The 23,278-nt window shown below is 39.0% G+C and overlaps 2 protein-coding genes across 5 annotated transcripts in view; both read right to left on the bottom strand.

The window, feature by feature from the left end:
- Window positions 1-23,278, bottom strand: part of LOC127878726 (universal stress protein in QAH/OAS sulfhydrylase 3'region-like) — a 38,235-nt gene that overhangs the window by 487 nt on the left and 14,470 nt on the right. The window contains exons 1-3 of one of the 3 annotated variants that reach the window (XM_052425258.1): window positions 4,558-4,781; window positions 2,149-2,229; window positions 454-560 (exon numbers count right to left, since the gene is read on the bottom strand). The exons of the other annotated variants lie outside the window; for them this stretch is intronic. Coding sequence (XP_052281218.1) covers window positions 454-560; window positions 2,149-2,229; window positions 4,558-4,630 — 261 coding nt within the window. The 5' untranslated portion in view covers window positions 4,631-4,781. Of the gene's footprint in view, window positions 1-453; window positions 561-2,148; window positions 2,230-4,557; window positions 4,782-23,278 lie in introns of those variants that run through there. 3 annotated transcript variants of the gene reach the window in all.
- Window positions 9,103-17,744, bottom strand: LOC127878749 (universal stress protein in QAH/OAS sulfhydrylase 3'region-like). 2 transcript variants are annotated; one of them, XM_052425287.1, is made up of 4 exons: window positions 17,695-17,744; window positions 13,816-13,896; window positions 10,977-11,083; window positions 9,103-10,332 (listed from the first exon to the last, which is right to left on the bottom strand). In XM_052425287.1, the coding sequence occupies exons 2-4, from the start codon at window positions 13,880-13,882 to the stop codon at window positions 10,078-10,080; spliced, it is 429 nt and encodes a 142-aa protein (XP_052281247.1). In that variant the 5' UTR covers window positions 13,883-13,896; window positions 17,695-17,744; the 3' UTR covers window positions 9,103-10,077. The 2 variants fall into 2 exon arrangements, with proteins under 2 accessions (XP_052281247.1, XP_052281240.1); XM_052425280.1 differs by lacking the exon at window positions 17,695-17,744 and adding an exon at window positions 17,380-17,582.

The raw sequence follows: 23,278 nt of genomic DNA, 5'->3' as shown, positions 1-23,278 counted from the left end.
AAGTCCTTCCGCGATTGAGATTGCATTAGGCGAGTAACCGGAGTGTGTCCGAGATGCAATTTCAAAACATTAAAAAAAAAAAGATATCTTTAATATTGCTGTGGTCTTGTTTTGTGGGGGAGGGGGCATGAGCCGGAGTATCCGGAATTAACAAAATCTGTCCAATATGATTACCACCAACCAAACTCACATGCTTCCGGGAAGGGGATCGAACCCAGTCCCCTAGGTGTTCAAACTACTTCTAGCCCGATTATCGTAAACTATCAAATGTTAACTATTATGTATTTTGTGCAATTATATCTTCGAAAGCATACATCAATATGGTCTAGTGTATGATTTAAAACATTCTTCACATAAACCTTAAATATGTCTAGTATTTTGATAGATACAGACACAAATGCTTTGTAAAGTATTATTATCTGATCTGATTGCTTCATGACTACTGATGATTACTTGATGATCTTTCATCATGGCAGTCAGTTTCTTGAGGTATTCCTCCGAGGTGGCGTTCTCTTCATCGATCATTCGGTTGATGAGCTCTGCGCTTCCGAAACCCATAGCTGCAACAAATAGGCAGTGTCATTTGGTGCCGTACTAACGTATGTAGATCTATTCGGAATGAGATTTCTGCCACTGATGGGAGAGTTATCTAGAAGTAATTTTTAAATGCAAACCCAAAGAACGGTGGAGATTCCTAACGTTTAAAGGTAACCTATCACTCAACTTATAGTTTGGATGGACCATAAAGCGGCCGTCGTGTCAGTTAATGTTATTGGAACATTTTTAAGCGTGTTATAGTAAACAAGCAAATTCGTTGAATTTATATCCCCCGCCAAATAAATTTTGTTTATGGATGGGTGTAGAACTTTAGTGTGTGACTTTAACCATGATCCTAGCAACCTGGATCTTATATTTGACACTCAGCTAGATAATGGAGAACAGTTGTGGACAGTAATTACAAAATCCATTGATGCATAGTAAAGAAATGACTTAATAATGAATAATTCATCAAATGTGTTACCTTTGACCTCAATGGGTGACCTTGACCTTAGGCCCTAGGATTATGGGAGTTTTATGTGAAGCACCACCAGATGATTGAGAACAACTATGGCAAGTTTCATGGCTCTGGCTAATTCGTTAATTGAGATAAAGCTCTAAGCTTATAATAAAAAGCATTTTTTGCAAGATACAAAGGGTCATAATTCCATTATTTACAGAGTATGTACAATGCCATTTGGCGTGTATCATTCTCTTATCCATATATACATACTCATACCAAGTCTCAATGACATCTGCCAAAGCACGTCCAAGATATGACTCCGGACACAAAAGTGCTATATTAAAAAACATTTTTTTCAAGATACAAAGGGCCATAACTCCGTTATTAGCAAATGGTGTGCAATGCCATTTGGTTTGCATCATCCTCTTATCCATATATATACTCAAACCAAGTTTCAATGAAGTCCGCTGAAGCGCTTCCAAGAAATGGCTCCGGACACAAAAGTGCCGGACGGACGGACAACGCCAAAAGGCGGGGGATAACAAAAAGCGTGATATGTGTCAACTGGTGAATACTATGTCATTGTATGGTTTATAGAGGCATTTGCCATTAATTTACTACTAAATTAAGTTATAAAGTTGTAATAATGCGATTTACTATTTATATAACCCCTTCATTGATTTGAGAACCACATTTAATTGATGTGTATTCACAACAGTCTACGTATGCTTAATCACATGAACCAATCAGAAAAGCATAAGTGCGTCGTTGATCATAGTCGTGCACAGCACTGAATGCCATGCTTTGTGCTCTTAGAATTTACGTCGATTTATCGACAATGTTTAAGATATTTGCGTCAATTTTCGTTGGACATGGCCGCGGTGGAAAGGTGGAGCATGTCATTCAACGTGACATACGAAACGAAACTCGTCATTAAACAACGGCACTCGACAATGACCAAAACTATGTTCAATGTTCAATGCAACATCTTCTGCCAAACCTAGTTTGACAATGAGACATTTTAATCTTCAAAGGACGTGTGCCGTTGTTCATTAACTTGATTCATTCGTTATTGTAACGCGACGATTGTCTTGTTTCGAACTCAAATGGCGGACCGATGCCGATTCCATATACTGCTTGTTACTCACGCATTGAGGTCAGAGCGTGGAACTCAACGGCGTGGAAAAGGGTCACATGGTGGGTGGGTTTGTGCATGTTCTTCAGATACCCTAAAATAGAAACCATTTACAAATTAAGTTGCATACCGGTCAAACAGTCTAAACAGGTTTTTATGTTTTATTGAAAGTCGTTGGTAGCCTTAGCTACGCGTAATGTTCAACCCCGTCTGTAAGTCCCACAAACACAAACCCTAAATAAGGTAAGCAAAATCGAACTTGAGATATATGGATCGGACGAGTGTATGCGACGACGCACAGTGCCGTATTGAGCAACCATTTCTTCTGATGATAGGACTATGTCTTTTAAACGCATCTATTAAACTAGTCGGGGATACTGCTTCTGATTCTGACGACGAAATTGATGCTGATGAGGGAGATTATTTTGCTAGTCTTGATGAAGATGACGGAGCTGATGATTCTACTGATGGTGGTGAAATTGGTGGTGTTGATGATCATGTGCATGAATATGATGATGCTGGTGGTGATAAAGATAATGATGCTTATGGTGAAGATGGTGCTGATGGTAATGACGATTATGATGCTGCTGGTGATGAAGATGGTGGTGGCGGTACAATTGATGGTGCTAATGGTTTAGACAACCAAGATGTGTATAGTTTTGAAGATGACAATCCTAATGGTGTTGATTCTACTGATGGCAATACAAATGGTGATGCTGATTGTGATAAAGATGACGATGCTTACGGTGATAAAGGTGATGAAGACGCTGCTGCTAATGGTGATACAGATTATTCTGCTTAAGGTGATAATGATGAAGAAGGTGCTGATGGCGAGAATATTTATGCTGCTGATGAAAATGCTAAAGGTGATAAAGAGAGTACTGATTGTAACAATGATGTCTGTTATGAAGATAATGATGCTTTCGTGCAGATGCTGATTAAGACGTTGATGGTGAAGAAGAAAACCATACCTATGATTATGGAGATGACGCTGCTGATGGAAATGGTTTTACTGATAGTGATGAATATGATGCTGATAGTGGTGATGAAGTTAACGATACCTATATTTATGATGATGATTGTGCTACTGCTGATGCTTTGCTGATGTTGATGAAAATTATAGTTTGCTAATGATGAAGTTTATGATTTGCTGATAGAGATGAAGATGATGACGCCGATGGTGATTACGATGGGGCTGATTAGAGAATGTCGTATTGTAGATGGCAATTTAAGTTGATTCACAGAAGTAGCATCGGGAGGGGTCTACAACGCTCAAATAATATTAAAGAGACCGGTTAGTAACAGTGGTATTGTTTCATGTTGTATAATTTGATATATATACTTTAAAATAATTAACGGAGTAAACAACGTCAAAGATATACTTGTGTATCAAGATTCGCTGTTTTTCTATCCGGTTCTTTTTCTCAAATTTTTTTGGAGAGTTAATGCTCATATCCCAGTTCCTTGAAACCTCCAACTATTTCAGTTAATCCAGTTCATTGTGGAGCAGACTGGCAAGGGAGGTAATCGAAAGAGGTATGCAGGTTGCTGCGTCGCTTGGGAAATTTTATGTGTTTTGAATAGTCGAAAGGTAATTTATGCACATAAAGACTACCGGTACGTCTTTAAATCTTGTAATTATCAAAGCATTTAACCAAAGGTACATTATGTGCCATTGAGATTAAAAAAAAATAGATACGCAAAGCTGTTTTCCATGATTTTACATTTCGAATGCTTTTATAAACCCAGAAGAATAAGATCATTTTGGCTTTTTGTTATGGAAAGTTCTGGATAAATATCGTCGAATAGCACTAAACATTTAGTATGTACGGTCTTGTTAAATCCTTTCTTCCCAACGTCTTTCAAGATTAGATACGTTATAAAACGTGTAAGCATGAGAGTAAAGTAGCGAATTTAGAATACAATATAGTTACAGTATAGGTGGTTCTGCTAAAAGTAGTTATATAACCGAGTTAACATAAGCACTAAATGACAGACAGACAAACATACAAATGCATAAAACACGGGGTCGGTCTCCTGACGACCTATCTGCCTTTACGTCGTACAGTCCGTCCGTCCATCTTCGCGCCGACGCTTCCGTTCATCTCTAAGAACGTGGTCATCCATGCATTAAAATGCACTCAATAAACGCGATACGCCCATGTAAATACGTGTCGTATGATGATGTTTACCTATGCCTCACAATTGCACTGGTGGAGTAATTAAAGCGCTGAATATCATGTTGAACTAGTAACGTGATGAATACGCGATAAAACCGTGATGATATGTTTACCGTCGAGTAATATTACACGCTGATACATAACTATTAGTATATGTTGTCAATACCGAGTGAAATGGAAAGTTGAATAACATGTTATACTTTCAAAACGATTCGAGTTAATTATAAAACAATTTAACTTACACTCAAAAGCGTAGTCGCTGTAACGACTCCCGTCCATCGCAATAAGCACGCGCGATTCATTTCCGGTAGCCATTGTCGTTTGAAGCTTAGGTTCGTTGCATAAATTCTCAAAATCAGTATAAACAATAAGTAAAATAAACAAAGGGCTTAATACATAACCGTTCAAAACTGAAATAGCTCCGCGATTAGCTAACCGACGAGTTTACTGATAGCGAAAAAAAGTGTGTCACATAATCACGACATTTGGGCATCGTCAGCTATCTACAAAAAAATTAACATCTATACATACCTTTATCACTAATCAAATACCTTACACTTTACAGGCCTAATGCCTGTTTTCGGATTTACCTCAAGCGTTATGCTTTAAAGAGATAATAATAACCAAATTTTTAAAAATAAAGATATGGCGTATCAAGTATGAATTCTTTCTACTCAAGTATTTCATGTATGCCGCTGATGTATGCATTCACATTGCAATTTTCTGCGTTTGAATATTGAACAACCAGCTAGATGATAATCGTATCTCTCTGTTATAAGACAGTTTCTTACCTTATCACTTTTAGTTGGTCGCGTTAGCGGCCGACTAAATTTACAGAGCCAATTTTGCAAATCAGTATGTGCTTAGAAGCCTTAGCTACTGTACGAACCGCAACTCACTCTGCTAGGGACGATTACCACTGTCTGTCTGCAGCAGACGACAAATGTTTCTGCTCTAGCAGTGAGTGTATATACCAGCTTGTAAGACGTCGTTGGCCAGTCTAGTGTTTATCATTGAAATCTGTACATATTGGCTGCTTTCAAGGAAAACTGGGCTTAATGCACGTCAAATAAGATTAGCCTGTGCACACTGATTAGCCTGTGAAATGCGCACAAGCTAATCAAGGACGACAACAGCGAACAACTTCAGTGCCTTCAGCGCTTTGATTTAACTATAAACTTGACACGTCACGAAACTATGTTATTAACCTCTAAACGAATTATCTTACGATAATTTTATTAACAACGCAATATACTCTGGTGTATATTCGGTGTATATAACGATTAACCGTTTATCTACATACAGGTATATTCTTAAGTGTACATATGTGGATGCTACTATGTGTTAGTATGTGCGGCATATACTCATACCATAGGAGTGTAGAAAACATGTGCAGAACGAAAATGGCAGTTGTACCAGCGCAAATCCTCTATAGCACTTTTAAAGGCTGTGTGCCAAGTTGGCATTATTGTCTTTTACAAAAGCGCAACCAACAAACTGGAGCGCTATGGCCTTTTCACAAAATGTTGGCTTTAAGTTAATTGATTACATCACATTTTCTGAGACAGATTCTCTTCTCTAAAAATATGTCAAAAAAGTATCTAATAGACAATAAGCTTTAAACTTTAATATTCGTAAAAAAAATCCGCTCAGTTGTTTCACGTGCCGCTTCAAAATTTATATAAATACAGAGAGAAAGGTTTACGTCCCATGCAACGTTGATGGTTAGCTGTGTCGAATACCAATGGTGTTATATAAATATATAATTGTGAGTACACTACACTTTATATGCAACCTCATACACTGATTGTTATTCAGTGTCTATATACAAATTGGCATAGAATTGTATTATATGCCTCATTAATTATTATCATGTTGAAAAAAAAATTAAGCGTACATAATTCAGGCCCTAATGCAGTTCAAACGTGGCAGCGCAGCGGAAAAAACGGTATAGCCTTGCGTTGTAGTATTATTGCCTATATATAGTTGTGTTCTGTTAAAATATATGTCGCTATTGATAACATTGGTGTTTTTCTTCAAGGAATGGGATGATACATCAAGCAACCATTGTGTCAAAACGCGGAATACTTAGAACATACATTCAGTTAAATTATTTGTTAAAATATTAATTAAAAAAAAACAACTTGAGAGTCGTCTTACAACCATATTATTGGCTGTTTGTAAGCTGGAATATACTGATTGAAAAACCAATATACGGTTTGTTTTATCCAATTGTGTTTGCAAACAAGGGACCTTCATATCAATAATGTCACGCTAAGCCAAAGTTGATTTTAGTACAAGAAACCATTCAAAATTTACTGCATAGCTTTTTAAAAGATTGCTACAAATGAATCAAATGTTTGCATTTATTTTCACAGTCCATTAGTATCATAGGAAAGCAGGGTGGTAAATTGCATGTACACTTCATTATACTCTCCAGTGATGCTGACACATACAGGTCCTTCTAGCCATCGGCGATATTAATGAGGAAAGGAACAATGTGGATGCATAAACTAACTCAAAATGGACCGTATAACCTGTTGATTTTTGTTCACCACACTTATTATATACTATTATTTGAGTTTGAAAAGTCTTGTCAACAAAAGATGAAAATGCGGGCTGCATAACTAACACCAAGAGGCATTGAAACGCCACGAAACCAAGTTTAGACGTAAAAGTATAAACAAAAGTCAACAGATAGTGATATCCCAATTTTGTTCTGTAATGTAAGCTCCATACACACAAACTGTCAGCGTAATTTCTCCAACTCAAGTAATTGAGTGAAGGCGTAAGCAAGGATGAGCCACTAAGACAAGACGGGCCGACGGTAGAACCAACCATCAGGCCGGCCCGGGATGGGAGTGAAGGCGGAAGCAAGGAAGATAGTAAGACGAGACGGGCCGACGGTAGAACCGACCATCTGGTCCGCTCGGTATAGGAGTGAAGGCGGAAGCAAGGATGCGAGAGTAAGACAAGACAGGCCGACGGTAGACCTAACCATTTGGTCCGCCTGGGAGGGGATTGAAGGCGGAAGCAAGGATGTGTGAGTAAGACAAGACGGGCCGACGGTAGAACCAACCATCTGGCCCGCCCGGGACTGGTGAAGGCGGAAGCAAGGATGAGAGAGTAATACACGACGGGCCGACGGTAAAACCAACCATCTGGCCCGCCCGGGATGTGATTGAAGTCGGAGGCAAGGATGAGAGTAAAGCAAGACGGACCGACGGTAGAGCCAACCATCTGGCCCGCCGGGGCCTGAGGTGAAGGCGGAAGCAAGGATGAGACAGTTATACAAGACGGGCCGACGGTAGAACCAACCATCTGTCGTCCGGGAGGGGAGTGAATGCGGAAGCAAGGATGAGACAGTAAGACAAGACGGGCCTACGGTATAACCCAGCATCTGGCCCGCCCGGAAAGGGAAGTGAAGGCGGAGGCAAGAATGAGTGTAAGACAAGACGGGACAACGGTAGAACCAACCATCTGGCCTGCCTGGGAGGTGAGTGAAGGCGGATGTGAGTAAAGCAAGACGGACCGACGGTAGGACCATTCCTCTGGCCAGCTCAGGAGGGGAGTAAAGACGAAAGCAATGATGAGAATAAGGGAAGGCGGATTGACGGTTGAACTTACAATCTGGTCCGCCCGGGAGGGGATTAAAGGCGGAGGCAAGGATAAGTGAGTAAGACAAGACGGGCCGACAGTAGAACCACCGTTAATAGACGACCTGATAATTTGTGGCGTCCGTACTGCGTTCTCAGTACGTCTATGGGGCTCTTATTACGACATGCTGTGATCTTAATAATTTAGCAGTTGCTGTGCAAATTCCAATGTCGCAGTAGAGTCAGTAAAGACACGTCAAGAAAGTAGTGTGCACGCCGTGACGTCGCCGCGTGCATGCTTACAGTATCGATCGCAGTTTAAAATTGGTACACGCTTATGACGTGGTGGTAACGGCGGGTTCAAGCTAAGAAAACAGATAGCGTGAAACTTTTTGAGAAAAACAAAAACAAATATGCATTCTTCATACGATGATCGCAGTTTTCCAAAAACTGAAAGTTTTGATCGTAGTAAGGACGCCTGTCAGGTGTGGTGGGGGTACTGCACGTGCTTTATTGTTTATCGATTTCGAGCGATGAATATTCATATTCTAATATGCTTAGCGACAGTGTCCTTATTCATGAGTAATAATTCAATTGCCTTAATGTCATGTGCCAAATTGTAAAAGCAATGCCCTTTAGTTGTGATGTATTAAAGACTAATTTTATGGCATAATACCTTACATAAATTGCTTCATCATTGTAAGCTTTAATGCGTACACAGTTACTTAAAGTTACCAATTGTAATGTCTTTTCCCACTTGTATCCAGTAGTTTCATGTTTGCTTAGCAAACTTAACATTAAGATTAATGCCCGACACTTAAAGCATATACTACCGTACGAGACATAGGTAAGTGGAGACGGCTCAAACTTCTCAGATGTACAAGATATACAAAATACTGCAAGTTTAAGTGTTCAATGTGTTAAGTATGCGATTGTGTGGAATTACTTGTGCAAAACCAAGTATTTAAATGAAAGACGTGTTGTAATTGTTTTATTTACATATATAATCATTACTTCGTAGTAAAAACTAAATACTTTTTCCTATTATTGAATGCTAAGTTGTTGATACTTGTTACTTATTTGTTATTTCTGATTACTTTATTCGTTTTAGTGTATTTATTACTTATTGTTATTGCATATTATGTAATGAAGACCAACGAATGTTCGAGGGCACAAGCACAAACACGAGCATTCCCCAATGGATATATAATTAAACATGGTTGAACAGTTGTCTTCCTGGTTATCAAATACCATAACAGTATAACCCAAAACAAATAAGTAATAACAAATAAGGTGTAACACAAGTGTAATAAGAAGTACCTAAGGTCCCTCTTGCTTCCATAGCATCCTACATCAAACAAATACAGCATCGGATAACAATACTTATTTTTATACGCTTAGGTAAAATCGGACTGAAGGTTTATATTACATTCTTGTAAAAAACTATAGCTCGTTCATAAATAACAAGTTCTTACATATAGATTACACTGTAATACATAAAAACGAAATAAAAATACATTGTCAGTTTGGAAAGGATCATACTTTACATAATTTACATATGCTATCCGTGTCTAGAAAATTGACATGTGTTTAATCAAGTTGTTAATTATTACATCGAGTTTAAAAGTGTGTACACCCGCGTAAATGCCATTTTTGGGTCTAATTGATTTTCGTATGGCGCGACAAACTCAGTTTTATCTAAATTATTACGAATATGGTTAAATATATTCTGAATACACATGTTCGTTCAACTTTTGTTGAAAATCAGTTTACACGAATAAGTAAAGAGTTCCACTGTGGTACACATATTTCCTTTTCGTGCGTTTTTCTTCAATCAAATGCCAACCACATGCATACGCCACGTGGCAAGATTGCCTAGACGTGACCGCACGGGTCGTCGTTCAAAAATGGGTTAACGATTTAAAATACGTGTGCTGTCTTAAAAAAAAATACTAAAAAATCACTTCCACGTGATATATATTTCGTTGTCATAAAATTAAACATTGAAGACTTTATTTATATTTTTCTAATTTTATGTAGAAACAGCCTTACGATTTATACGGAAATAAAAAAAATTAATAGACATCCGTGTTAAATTTCAAAATTCCATCCAACATTGTGAAAGGTGCAGTTTAAGCCACGACCTGATAATCAGTTCAGTAAAAACTACATTTTAATTTCTTTCTGTGGCTCGTGGTGGTGGCCCAGATGATGGTGATGGGGGTCGTCCTTATGACGACAGACGAGAACCGGCACGTGCGAATGGTGCATCACGTGATCGCTGACGCTGCCCAGCAGGGTTCTGCGCACCGTGCCCATCCCGCGCGTGCCGCATATAATGACGTCAGCTTTGTCCTCTTCTGCAACCCGGATTATCTCTGTCCTTGGTGGGCCTGTCGTCATCTTCACTTTTCCATGCAACTGAAAAGGGAATTTGTTATGTGTTGAATATATTTATTTTCTTATGATATATAAAACAATTGTTGCTTTTGTTATTCGTGTTATAAAAATAATATAGAGTGTTTTCATTTGTTTTGTTATAAAATAAGATAAGGCTAAAAGCCCACGAGTGCACTTAAAGTACCACATACATATATTCGAAAAACTAGAGAGTGTATGTGTATATTGCAAAGTTTACCGGTCCTCCGGCGATTGAGATTGCATTATGTGAGTAACCGGCGTGTGACCGAGCTGCAATTTCCAAACATGTTTTATGGTCGTGTATTGTTGGGAGGGGGGGAGTGGGGGGGGGGGAACCCGGAGGTATCCCCATAAGTCCAATACGATGACCACCAACCAAACTCACATGCTTCCGGGAATGGGGATCGAACCCAGTCCCCGAGGCGTTCAAACTACTGCGCTGGCCCGATTATCGTAAACTATCAAATGTAAAGTGTTCTGTACTTGGTGCAATGATATCTCTACGGAAGAATACATCATTTATATTCTAGTGTATGATTCAAAACATTCTTCACATACACCTTGAATATGTCTTGTATGTTTATAGATACAAACACAATTGTATTAGTATCTGCTCTGATTGCTTTATGACTACTGATGATTACTTGATGATCTTTCATCATGGCAGTCAGTTTCTTGAGGTATTCCTCCGAGGTAGCCTTCTCTTCATCGATCATTCGGTTGATGAGCTCTGCGCTTCCGACACCCATAGCTGCAACAAATAGCCAGTGGTGCCGTACTAACGTATGGAGATATATAAGTAATGGGATTTTTGTGCACTGGTGGGAGAGTTATCTAGAAGTATGTTTTAAATGAAAACCCAAAGAACGATGGAGATTACTAACGTTTAGAGGTTAACAATCTCTCAACTTATAGTTTGTATGGACCATAAAGCGGCCGTCGTGTAAGTAAATGTCATTGGAGCATTTTTAAGCGGGTTATAGTAAACAAAAAGCGTGATATGTGTCAAGTGGTAAATACTATGTCATTTTATCACATGCCATTTCCTGTTTCCCATGTAATATAACCATTAAATATTTTTGAATATTACAAATGTGTAATTCAACGTATTTAAGCGTTTTCATTGGCTTAGTTTTCGTGTATTTTGTTCTTGTGCTGAAATGACGTTGCAACGTCAAATGACGTCAAGAAATGTAAACAACATTCGGGATTTATCATTATGTTTGAGTGAATATTTATTTAATTTGCTCATTTAAAAGCATGTGATAAATAGAGAATACTGTGTTATTATGATTGTGTACTTAAATTTATCCCAAGAGTGCAGAAAGGTTTACATGGCGAGGCTTGCCGAGCCTTGTAAAGTTGTAAGCCTTTCTGAGACGAGTGGGATAAATTTAAGTACACAATCACACTAACATAGTATTCTATTTATCCTACAATATTTTTTTTATTTAATTTATTTCTGATGCAATAAAAATAGTAGTCTTTAATTTATAAAATAAAAGCAAAAACACATTAAAATAGCTGAATCAAACATTGCGTAGCAATATTAATTGTGATCTTTCCCGTTTGCGGAACTCGAAATAGTCCTTAAGAATTTCACGCAAAAGAAGAGTAACGAGACAAAATATCGCTATACGCCTCGATTCAAATTTATTCAGCGTTACAAATGTTACACATTCAAGTAGAACACAGACGGTTGTGTTCAAACTACAATTCTGGTTTCATCACTGTAAAATACCGAAAACAAAATGGCTGCCATTTTAAAATTTACAAAATGTGTAGAAACCCACGTGAAGTTGTGAAAATCTTCTAACCATGTTTATTTTCGTAAAGTTTAAGTTGCTTCCATGACGAGTTAAAATTCTGGACACATTTCTTCAGCGCCATCCATCTTTTCCATTTAAAAATTTAACGCACTGGATGTAAGCAGGCAATTCTTTGTGAATAGACATTCTTTGATCGACTGACAAAGGAACGAATTATTCATCAAAGAAATTACCCTTTTAACTCAACATCGATTTCCTTCGAACATTGTTCAACAAAACATCGCGTTATTCGACATTTTAACGAAATCGAAAATGCAGTCTCACCAGTTTCATTACAGTTTTATATCCCAACACTGTTATTCACATTCATAATCCATCGTAAACACACACGCTAATCGTTCGATGCTTACAAATATTTAACAGTTAAATAAAAACCATCCAAGTTCGAATTGTTGTTGTCCTTAAATCCAAAGCGTCTTGCTTGTTTCGTCATTTACATTACGTCACATGAGAGACGTCATAAATTGCGTAATCAATTCAATGAAAATATAAGTACGGAAAGCTGGTTCATCATAAATTTTAGTGTATGACCAATATGGTATGATTGTATGACTCAAAACCTGTGCCCATCTATAATGTAGTATAAAAGTAAGATATACAGTATATTATAGACGTTAAATACCCGGCTGAGCCGGGCCGGGCAGTGATAATCTGCCCCATGTCGCCAACGGCCCTCTGGCTAAAGCCCTCGGGCCGTTATGCTTCCTGCGGGCCGATTATCACTGCTCGGCCCGGCTCAGCCGTGTATTATCCTCTAAATAATCCATCGCAAACACACACACTCGTTAACTCATCCAACGACTGCGTACCCAACGACCTGAATAACGCAATCAGGGGTGAAAGGCAAAAAAGTAGTCCCTATGTTCTAAAAATAACTGTGGAATAAACCTTATCTAAAAATATCCGTGGAGAAAACCTTATCTTTTCTTTATGAGTCGTATTTGTTCTATAAAATCATTTAGCTGTAGGATAAAAAAGATCTGACACTCGCCAAAGGCTCGCTTACTAACAAAATTCCTGAACTCGATTAATAAAGTATGGTATGATATGACAACTCTTGCCAGATCCTATATGTATTGTTTATAGAGGCTTACATCATGCATTTGCCATTAATTTACTACTTAATTAAGTTGTAATATTGCGATTTACTATTTAAATAATGATTTTAGAACCACATTTTATTGATGTGTATTCACAACAGTCTACGTATGCTTAATCGCATGAACCTATCAGAGAAGCATATGTGTGTCGTTGATCATAGTCGTGCACCGCTTTGAAAGGCATGCTTTGTGCTCTTAGAATTTACGTCGATACATCGACAATGTTTATGATATTTGCGTCAATTATCGTTGGACATGGTTGCGTTGGAAAGGTGGAGCATGTCATTCAACGTGACACACGTAACGAAACTTGTCATTAAACAACGACACTCGACAATTACCAAAAAAACTATGTTCAATGTTCAATGCAACATCTTCTGCCAAATCTAGTTTGACCATGAGACATTTTAATCTTCAAAGTGCGTGTGCCGTTGTTCATTAACTTGATTCATTCGTGATTGTAACGAGCCGTATAGCATTTTTCGACGATTGTCTTGTTTCGAACTGAAATGGCGGACCGATCCCGATTCCATAATATATTGCTTGTTACTCACGCATTGAGGTCAGAGAGTGGAACTCCACGGCGTGGAAAAGGGTCACATGGTGGGTGGGCTTGTGCATGTTCTTCAGATACCCTGAAATAGAAACCATGTACAGATTAAGTTGCATACCGGTCAAACAGTCTAAACGGGTTTTTATATTCTATTGAAAGCCGTTGGTAGCCTTAGCATCGCGCAATGGTCAACACCGTCTGTAAGTCCCACAAACACAAACCCTAAATAAGGTAAGCAAAATCGAACTTCGGATATATGGATCGGACGAGTGAATGCGACGACGCTGAATGCCATATTTAGCGACCATTTCTTCTGAGGATAGGAATATGTCTTTTAAACGCATCTCTAACTAACATTTACTAACACGTATTGCTATCTTAAATAAGAGGAATCAAAACGTCAGGGATACGGCTTCTGATTCTTGCGACGAAATTGATGATGATGAGGGGGATTGTTTTTCTGATGTTGATGAAGATGACGAAGCTGATGATTCTACTGATGGTGTTGAAAGTGATGATGATGATGATCATGTGCATGAAGATGATGATGCTGTTGGTGATAAATATAATTATGCTCATTGTGGTGATGCTGCTGATGGTAATGGTGATTACGATGCTGCTGGTGATGAAGATGATGGCGGTAAAATTGATGGTCCGATGGTTCAGACGACCAAGGTGTGTATAGTTTTTAAGATGACGATCCTGATTGTGTTGATTCTACTGATGGCGATGAAAATGGTGATGCTGATTGTAATTAAGATGACGATGCTTATGGCGATGCATGTATCGATGAAGATGCTGCTGCTGATGGTGATACAGATTATTCTGCTAAAGGTGATAATGATGATGATGCTAATGACGGGAATGATTATGCTGCTGATGACGATGACGAAGCTGAAGAGCGTGCTGACTGTAATAATGATTATGTTTTTTATGATGGAGATGATGAATTTCGTGCTGATGCTGATATCGATGCTAATGCTGAAGAATTTAACGATGCCTATGATTATGTAGATTACGCTGCTGATGGAGATAGTTCTACTGATAGTGATGAATACGATGCTGCTAGTGGTGATGAAGATTAAGATGCCTATATTAATGATGCTGATGATTATGCTACTGATTATGATTTGCTGATGTTGATGAAGATTATAGTTTGCTGATTGTGATGAAGATTTTGATTTGCTGATGGTGATTTGCTGATGAAGATATCATGATGATGGTGATTACGATGATGCTGAAGAAGAATAATAGAGATTGTTGTATTGTATATAACACTTCAAGTCAATTCACAGAAGTATCATCGGACGGGGTCTACAACTCTTAAATAATATTAAAAGAGACCGGTTTAGTAACAGTTGTAACTGATTACCAATGTTTAAGTTGTGTGTTGCTATATGAATATGTATTTGTTTCATAATATATAATTTGGTATATCTAATTTAAATTAATTAACGGAATAAACAACTTCAAAGATCGACATCCTTGTACATCAAAATTCGGTATTTTTCGAATCGTTTTTTTTTTTAAGATAATACATTTTTTGGAGTTTTAGCTGACATGGGAACTAATCGAAAGATTTTTAAGCTGCTGCGTCGCTTGCGAAATTGTGTTTTAAATAGTTAGGAAGGTCGAACGGTCATTTATGCACATTTATACTACGTTTTTTAATATGGTACTTTTCAAAGCATTTGACCAAAAGTAAATTATGGACCATAGAGATAAAAAAAATCGGGGTCTGTCTCTTGACCGGTCTGCCTTTGCGTCGTACAGTCCGTCCATCTACGCGCAGAGGCTTCCGTCCATCTCTTAGTTCGTCCCAAAAACGCATGTGTGGCCTAATAATGGACGATTCACTAATGGTTGTCATCTTTCACGTTGTAAATGGTTTAAAGGAGACCATAGAAAGGTTTATCTATAAGGTAGTATAGAGATCATACATGGTGACGGGCGGGCGGAAACACGACCGAACAAATACTGGCTTTTCTATATCTTTTTTATATTGGCATGCAATTGTTGAATATAATGTCTAAACAATCGATTAAATGAATTAAAACGTGGTCATGTATGCATCAAAATGAACTCAATAAGCGCGCTACGCCCGCGCTTAAAAGGCGATGTGAGTATGTGCCGTATCATTATGTTTACCAATGCCTCACAATCTTCCACAATGTTAGAGTAAATTGACGCGCTGATTATCATGTTGAACTAGTTAACGTTATGAATACATATGTTTACCGTCGCGTAATATTACATGCCGAGACATAACTATGGAACGCCATAGCTGTCTTACGTTGTTACTTTTCTTTCTGTTTTCTTTAGAAGGTGTCTTATTATGTCAAACTGTCGTGATATTTTGTCAATATGTGAAATACAGTCTCAAATATCTCAAACAGTCGTGCTACCATGTTCGAATGTGGTATTGACTTGTCAAAATACAGCCCTATTATGTCAAACCGTCGAATTATCTTGTCTAAATTTGATGTTGACTTGTCAAAATACAGTCCTATTATGTCAAACCGTCGTGTTATCTTGCCCAAATGTGGTGTTGACTTGTCAAACCGTCATGTTATCTTGTCCAAATGTGGTGTTGACTTGTCAGAACACAGTCGTATTATGTCAAACAGTCGTGGACAAGATTAGTAGAACTGTATTTTGACAAGTCAGCACCAAATTTGAACAAGATAACACGACTGTTTGACATAATAGGACTGTGTTTTGACAGGTCAACATCACATTTGAACAAGATTTAACACGACGATTTGACATAATAAAACTGTGTTTTGACAAGTTAGCACCAGATTTGGACAAGATAACACGACGGTTGGACATAGTAGAACTGTGTTTGACAAGTCAATATCACATTTTTACAAGATAACACGTCGGCTTGAAATAAAATGGCCTGTATTTTGACAAGTCAGCACCAGATTTGGACAAGATAACACGACTGTTTCACATAATACTACTGTATTTTGACAAGTCAACATCACATTTGGACAACATAACACGACGGTTCGATATAATAGGACTGTATTTTGACAAGTCAGCACCAAATTCGGACAAGATAACACGGCTGTTTGACATAATAGGACTGTGTTTTGGCAAGTCAACATCTCATTTGGACAAGATTACTGTATGCCATAATAAGAATGTGTTTTGACAAGTCAACATCACATTTGGAAAAAGATAACACGACAGTTTGACATAATAAGACTGTGTTTTGAAGTCAACATCACAATTGGACAAGATAAAACGACGGTTTGACACAATAAGACTGTATTTAGACAAGTCAGCACCACATTCAGACAAGATAACAAGACGGTTTGACATAATACGACTGTGTTTCGACAAGACAACAACAAATATGGACAAGATATCACGACGGTTTGACATAATAAGACACTTTCTAAAGAAGACAGAAAGAAATGTAACAACGTTAGACAGCTATGGCGTTCCATACATAACTATTATTCTATTTTTGTCTTGGCCGAGTGAAATGGAAAGTAGAATGACATGTTATACTTTCTAAACGATTCGAGTTTAATTATAAAACAATTTAACTTACACTCAAAAGCGTAGTCGCTGTAACGACTCCCGTCCATCGAAATAAGCACGCGCGATTCATTTCCGGTAGCCATTGTCGTCTGACGTTTACGTCCGTTGCACGAATTCGCAAAATCAGTATAAACAATAATTAAAATATACCAAGGGCTTAATACAAAACCGTTCAAAATTGAAATAGCTCCGCGATTAGCTAACCGACGAGTTTACTGATAGCAAAAAAAAGTGTGTCACATAATCACGACATTTGGGCATCGTCAGCTATCTACAAAAAAATTTAACAGCTATACATACCTTTATAACTAATCAAATACCTTACTTTTTACAGGCCAAATGCCTGTTTTCGGATTTACCACAGGCGTTATGCTTTAAAGAGATAATAATAACCTAATTTAAAATAATAAAGATAAGACGTATCAAGTATGAATTCTTTCTACTCAAGAATTTCATGTGTGCCGCTGATGTATGCATTCACATTGCAATTTTCTGCGTTTGAATATTGAACAACCAGCTAAATGATAATCGTATCTATGTGTTATAAGACAATTCCTTACCTTATTATTTTTTAAATATAAACGTGACACGTCACGAAACTATGTTATTAACTTCATTAACATAGTAATGTAATTGACATCATTATTCAGTCAAAAGATGTTCCACAGGGCCTGCAGAACGCTTGTCTCAAATGTAAATCTTCAAAATAAATACTCTTTCAAGAGAAAGTCCTGTTTTAGGTCATCTGTATCCGGAGATGGCATTGCCACTGATCCAAAGAAATTTTCAGCAGTACTCAACTGGTCAGTTCCACAAAATGCTATGGAAGTAACGTCCTTTCTAGGATTATGTTCAAATTATCGCAGATGTGTTTGTGGTTTTGCCAAAATTGCCCGTCCACTTCACAAAATAGCTGACAAAAGTTACACATTTGTCTGGGATGCAAAATGCGCAGAGGCTTTCGAAACCTTGAAAAGAGCTCTCACCTCTTCTCCAATTCTGGGTTACCCAGTGCCCGGCAAACAGTTTGTGTTACACACAGACGAATCTGACAGAGCTACGGGAGCTGTGCTTTCCCAACTTCAAGAAGGTTGCGAAGTAGCCATTGCTTATCACAGTAAAAGTCTCAACAGTAAAAGACACGAACTAAAATACTGCGTTACACGAGAAGAACTTCTTGTTGTTTATATTCATGCCCTTACGTCATTTCACCATTACCTGTACGATCAGCCTATCTTGTTGCATTGCATTCTGACAATGCTGCCGTATCTTGGATGCGCAACCTCAAACAACCCACTGGACAGGTAGCCCGTTGGCTTGAAGTACTTGGCACATATGACTTGACAGTCGTGAATCGCCCAGGTCTCCAGCACCGCAATGCTGATGCATTATCCCGATCTCCTTGTTTCAAATGTTTGAGACAGGAAAACCAGAACGCACCTGACGATGGCTCAACTGAACCACAAACTCCCATGTCCAATGTAGAACTTCATTGTGATCCGAGTCTTCCCTCAGGGAACTCCAGTACCGATGTCAGAGCTGTTACTCGCAGTCAAACTATTTTCAAATTCTCGCCACTGTTACTATATAACTGGTCATTAGAAGATATCCAGACCAAACAAAGACAGGACCCTTCATTAAGTTTCATAATCAATGTTCTCGAGCAATCCAGCTCTCGCCCAACATGGTCCCAAGTAATGGATCAAAGCAGTGAAACCAAAACTCTCTGGCGAATGTGGGACTGACTGCCATTACTTGATGATTGTCTATTTCGAACCTGGTATGATGATAGCAATATAAGTTTCAAGCAACTGCTAGTCCTATCTGTCCTCATACCTGAGCTATTTGACTTTATGCACAACATCCCCTCATCAGCTCACTTTGGCACTAACAAAATGCTGGCAAAGATACAGCAAACTTTCTATTGGCCTAGGATAAAGTCGTCCATTGAGAAGTTCTGCTCTGAATGTTATTCATGTGCAGCAAGAAAGCCGTCAAAGCCCCCCAAGTCCCCGCTTGGCTCTGTTCCCGCACTTGAACCTTTCGAACGAGTGGCTCTTGATATCTTTGGCCCTCTTCCTCGTGCAAGTGATGGTAACTCGTACGTCCTGGTAATGTGTGACTGTTTAACCCGATGGACAGAGGCAATTAATTGCTCTTCCCAATCAGCTTTCTGAAAAAATAGCAAAAACATTTGTGGATAACTTTGTTTCTAAATTTGGCGTTTCATACAGACAGAGGTACAAACTTTGTCTCAAAACTATTTGAAGATATGTGTCAATTACTAAAGATACATCACACCCGTTCAACGCCATTGCATCCCCAATCAAATGCAACTGTGGAGCGTTTTAATCGTTCTTTGGGAACAATGCTTATCATGTACTGCAATTCAAATCAGCATGACTGGGATCGTTATCTTCAACATGTCATGATGGCGTAACGGTCAACAGTTCATGTCAGTACAGGCCAAACACCGAACAAAATGTTTTTGGACATGATAATATTTTACCATTACAAGCGCTGGTGGGCCTTCCGCCAAATCCTTCGCACGATTCTACAGAGTCCAGTATAGATTACACCATTTGAAATCCAAAATATTGTACCGGAAACGACATTATGACCTTCATGCAAAGAAACGATTACTACGTGCCGGTGACGCAGTGTGGGTACATGACACATCGAAGCATCCAGGAGTATGTAGCAAATTGGCGCCAAGATGGAAAGGACCCTATATCAAAACCCACAAAGTAGATGACCTTTTATATCTAGTCAAAGGATCGTCTAATGTATTCGCAAAACCAATACACATTGATCGTCTTACATTATACAAATGTGCCCCATTACTAAAGTGGTTGTCTTCACTTTAAGCAAACATTAGAAAGAATCCATTATAAGTCAATAATTCAGGTGGTCCCTTTGCAAGTGGTTATGAAAGAAAATAATTATATTTTTTATCATAGATATTGCACAATTTCTGCGGAAACGAACAAACACAACAACAAACCGGTCGACAAATTTTAATTAAGAGTATTTTATATGAGCTGCGGCATCCGGTCTAAGTTACATGATACGAGATGGAATAGACTTCGAATGACAGCATGAGAAGTGAAAAGCGTATACGTACCTCATGTTTCTATTCCTAAGTTGAGCTCAACCGAGTAATGAAGGTGGACTGATCAACCTCCTGCGATTTACTCCTCTTCTATTATTTTGTTTACGTGTTGGATTATGCGCGTCAGGATCTTTCCATAAGAAGAACCGGTAACTAGAGATGCCCTGATAGCCAAAAATTGCATTGGTTGACATGTTTTTATGTCATAAACATGTTTTAAAACCTCATTCTGTGAGAGAGTACAACGAAATCTTCAATTCTATTTCCAGTATCTGCACCTCGAACAAAGGACTCGACTCGGTTCGCCTGTTCAGAATGTCCTGCCATTTTCATCACCAAGAGAGATCTGTCCAACCACATGAACCGAGTGAATCACTCTCAGATTTCGGACATCTGCTCTTGGTGCTACAGTGAACGTCCGCGAGAGTTTCGCCACGTTCAAGACCTGTCGCGGCATGTGAAAGGCCAGCACCATCCATCTACAATGGTCTGCCAAATAAATGTCTCTCCACCATGAACTCTTTCTTCTTTGCCCGGAATCCTTCTGCCTACCTCGCCGTCGACCCCAACATATCTCCATACGACTATGAAGAAGCCAGAGCTGCTCGAGTCGCGGTAATCCGTTGGGCTTCTAGCCGCACCCCTGGAGCATCCCAGTGGGATGACGATTGGTCACTTCTCCCAGACTTCCCCAGCATTCGTCCCACAAAACGCCCCAGATACAACTCTAACTACACCATCAGAAGCATCCCCATCACCAGCGCCACCATCATCATCTATGTAACGACAGAAGTCGATGTCTTCAAGATCAGGATAAAGGAATCCGGAATCACAAATCCTGATGTAACGACACCTCTTCTCCACAAAATGACGTCTACAGATGCCTATTTCACACCATCCTCCGGACCATGGACTCGGTTGTCTCATAATTCACAGCACCGAGAACCCATCATCAACTCCTTAGAAATAACAGACACATACATTCACTCAATTATTACACCACAAGATCGTTTGTTTGCAACAACAGAAGAAGTCACTTCAGCAACATCATCTGCAAGACAATCACCACCCCTCAGAACAACGTCGGAAACCATCACGGAATCAGCCACCAACCAGCAACTGAAGACCACTATGACGGCTACATCCTCCACAATCACGGTCATGACAGCTACTAGTACTCCAACAGACCAGACAACACCCACTGAACCACCGACAACCACCCAGCAGACACCAGCATCATCACCATGCCTATCTTCGTCAACATCGCTCAGATCTCCAACACCTGTATTCTTGGACGACAAGACACACGCATCATCCACACACGACTCCGGCAACTGCACCGCAGAATCACCATATTCCAACCAGTATCACCTGACAAGAGAAGCCCTCCGACCTCAGCCAAACCGTCATACGAACCCGAGCCCGCCCAGATATCACCGTACTCGCCACAACACACCTATCACCCAACCATGACCATGTTCAACACGTACCACAAATGCACGCCAACACACAAACCTACCTACACCCCTATACACAAAGCCACCTACAACCCTACAAACCAACTCATATACATCCCCACAGTCATTCAGTCGGCAGCAAAAATGGCAGAAAACCACCTTCTCGATTGTTCGATGGCGCGATGCCGCTCCGCCCTCCAGGACGACGTCAATGGACCTCCGTACCAGAAGAATCTGTTTCCATCACCCCTTTTCTCAAATGACCTCCCAAGAATTTGACATCTTTCACTCCAGACCAGAAAGCCTTTGCCGCCGAATATGCCGCAAATCTCCTAGAACAAGCGACTGGCTTTCATCCATGGAAAGAACACCTCTTCTACTCAAGTCTCTTCTCTTAAAGCCAAAATGTTAGTCATGAACTATGAAGTCGTTCGGCGAATTTTCATCATTCAAGATCCAGAGCCCGAGTCCAGCAAACTACAACTCATCAACGCCTTCCCTTCTACAACCACGAACAGACCTTCCATCCTCGATGAACTTCACCACATTCCTCTGCGCCTCAATACCGAGTAAACCAACAAGCCCGACGCCCCTGCAAAACATAGCAAATGAACTATGATGTGTATTAAAGTACTCATATTACATGCGTGAAAGTTTATGCATAATATTAAATTTTAAGTACAAATCATGGACATTACAATTGAAGTTCTTACCATTATTCATCGTATCCATACAAGCCACCCGGTTTGCCAAGGACCAGCCAGGGCATGGAACATAAAGTGAAGCAACAGTATTGTGTGTGACAAGGAATTTTAATAAGTGATTAAATTCTATGGACTTTTTAACAAAGTAAAAATAATTTCATTTAAATGTTTCTAGTGACTTTCCCAGTGTGATAAACAGATTAACATGGACTTTTATCTCAATGGACGTTTCAGTATAATTATTCTAATCGATATTTAATTGTGCTTAAACAAAGACTTACCATTGTGGTTTAAAATGAAAATGGCAAAAGTGAATTTAAATGGACTATGATAATGGACTTTTTACAATGTGTGACTAAAGTAACCAAAGAAAACTGTGCTTTAAATCAAACCATGTCACATTGGACTGAAACAGATTGATTGATCCAGGAAATTCTGAAAGTGATATTGCCTTAGTGATTATATAACTACATGTATTTTATCTAAAATTTTTGATCTTTTACAAAAGTGAAGTTATTTATTCCAGTAGTGTTGTTATGATGGGGAGTGAATGCGAAAGCAAGGATGAGAGAGTAAGACAAGACGGGCCGACGGTAAAACCAACCATCTGATCCGCCCGGGAGGGGAATGAAGGCG

This window comes from Dreissena polymorpha, chromosome 1, assembly GCF_020536995.1.
Source record: "Dreissena polymorpha isolate Duluth1 chromosome 1, UMN_Dpol_1.0, whole genome shotgun sequence".
NCBI classification, from domain to species: domain Eukaryota; kingdom Metazoa; phylum Mollusca; class Bivalvia; order Myida; family Dreissenidae; genus Dreissena; species Dreissena polymorpha.
The sequence above is the reverse complement of the archived record's forward strand: the minus strand, read 5'-3'. Positions and strand labels throughout refer to the sequence as shown.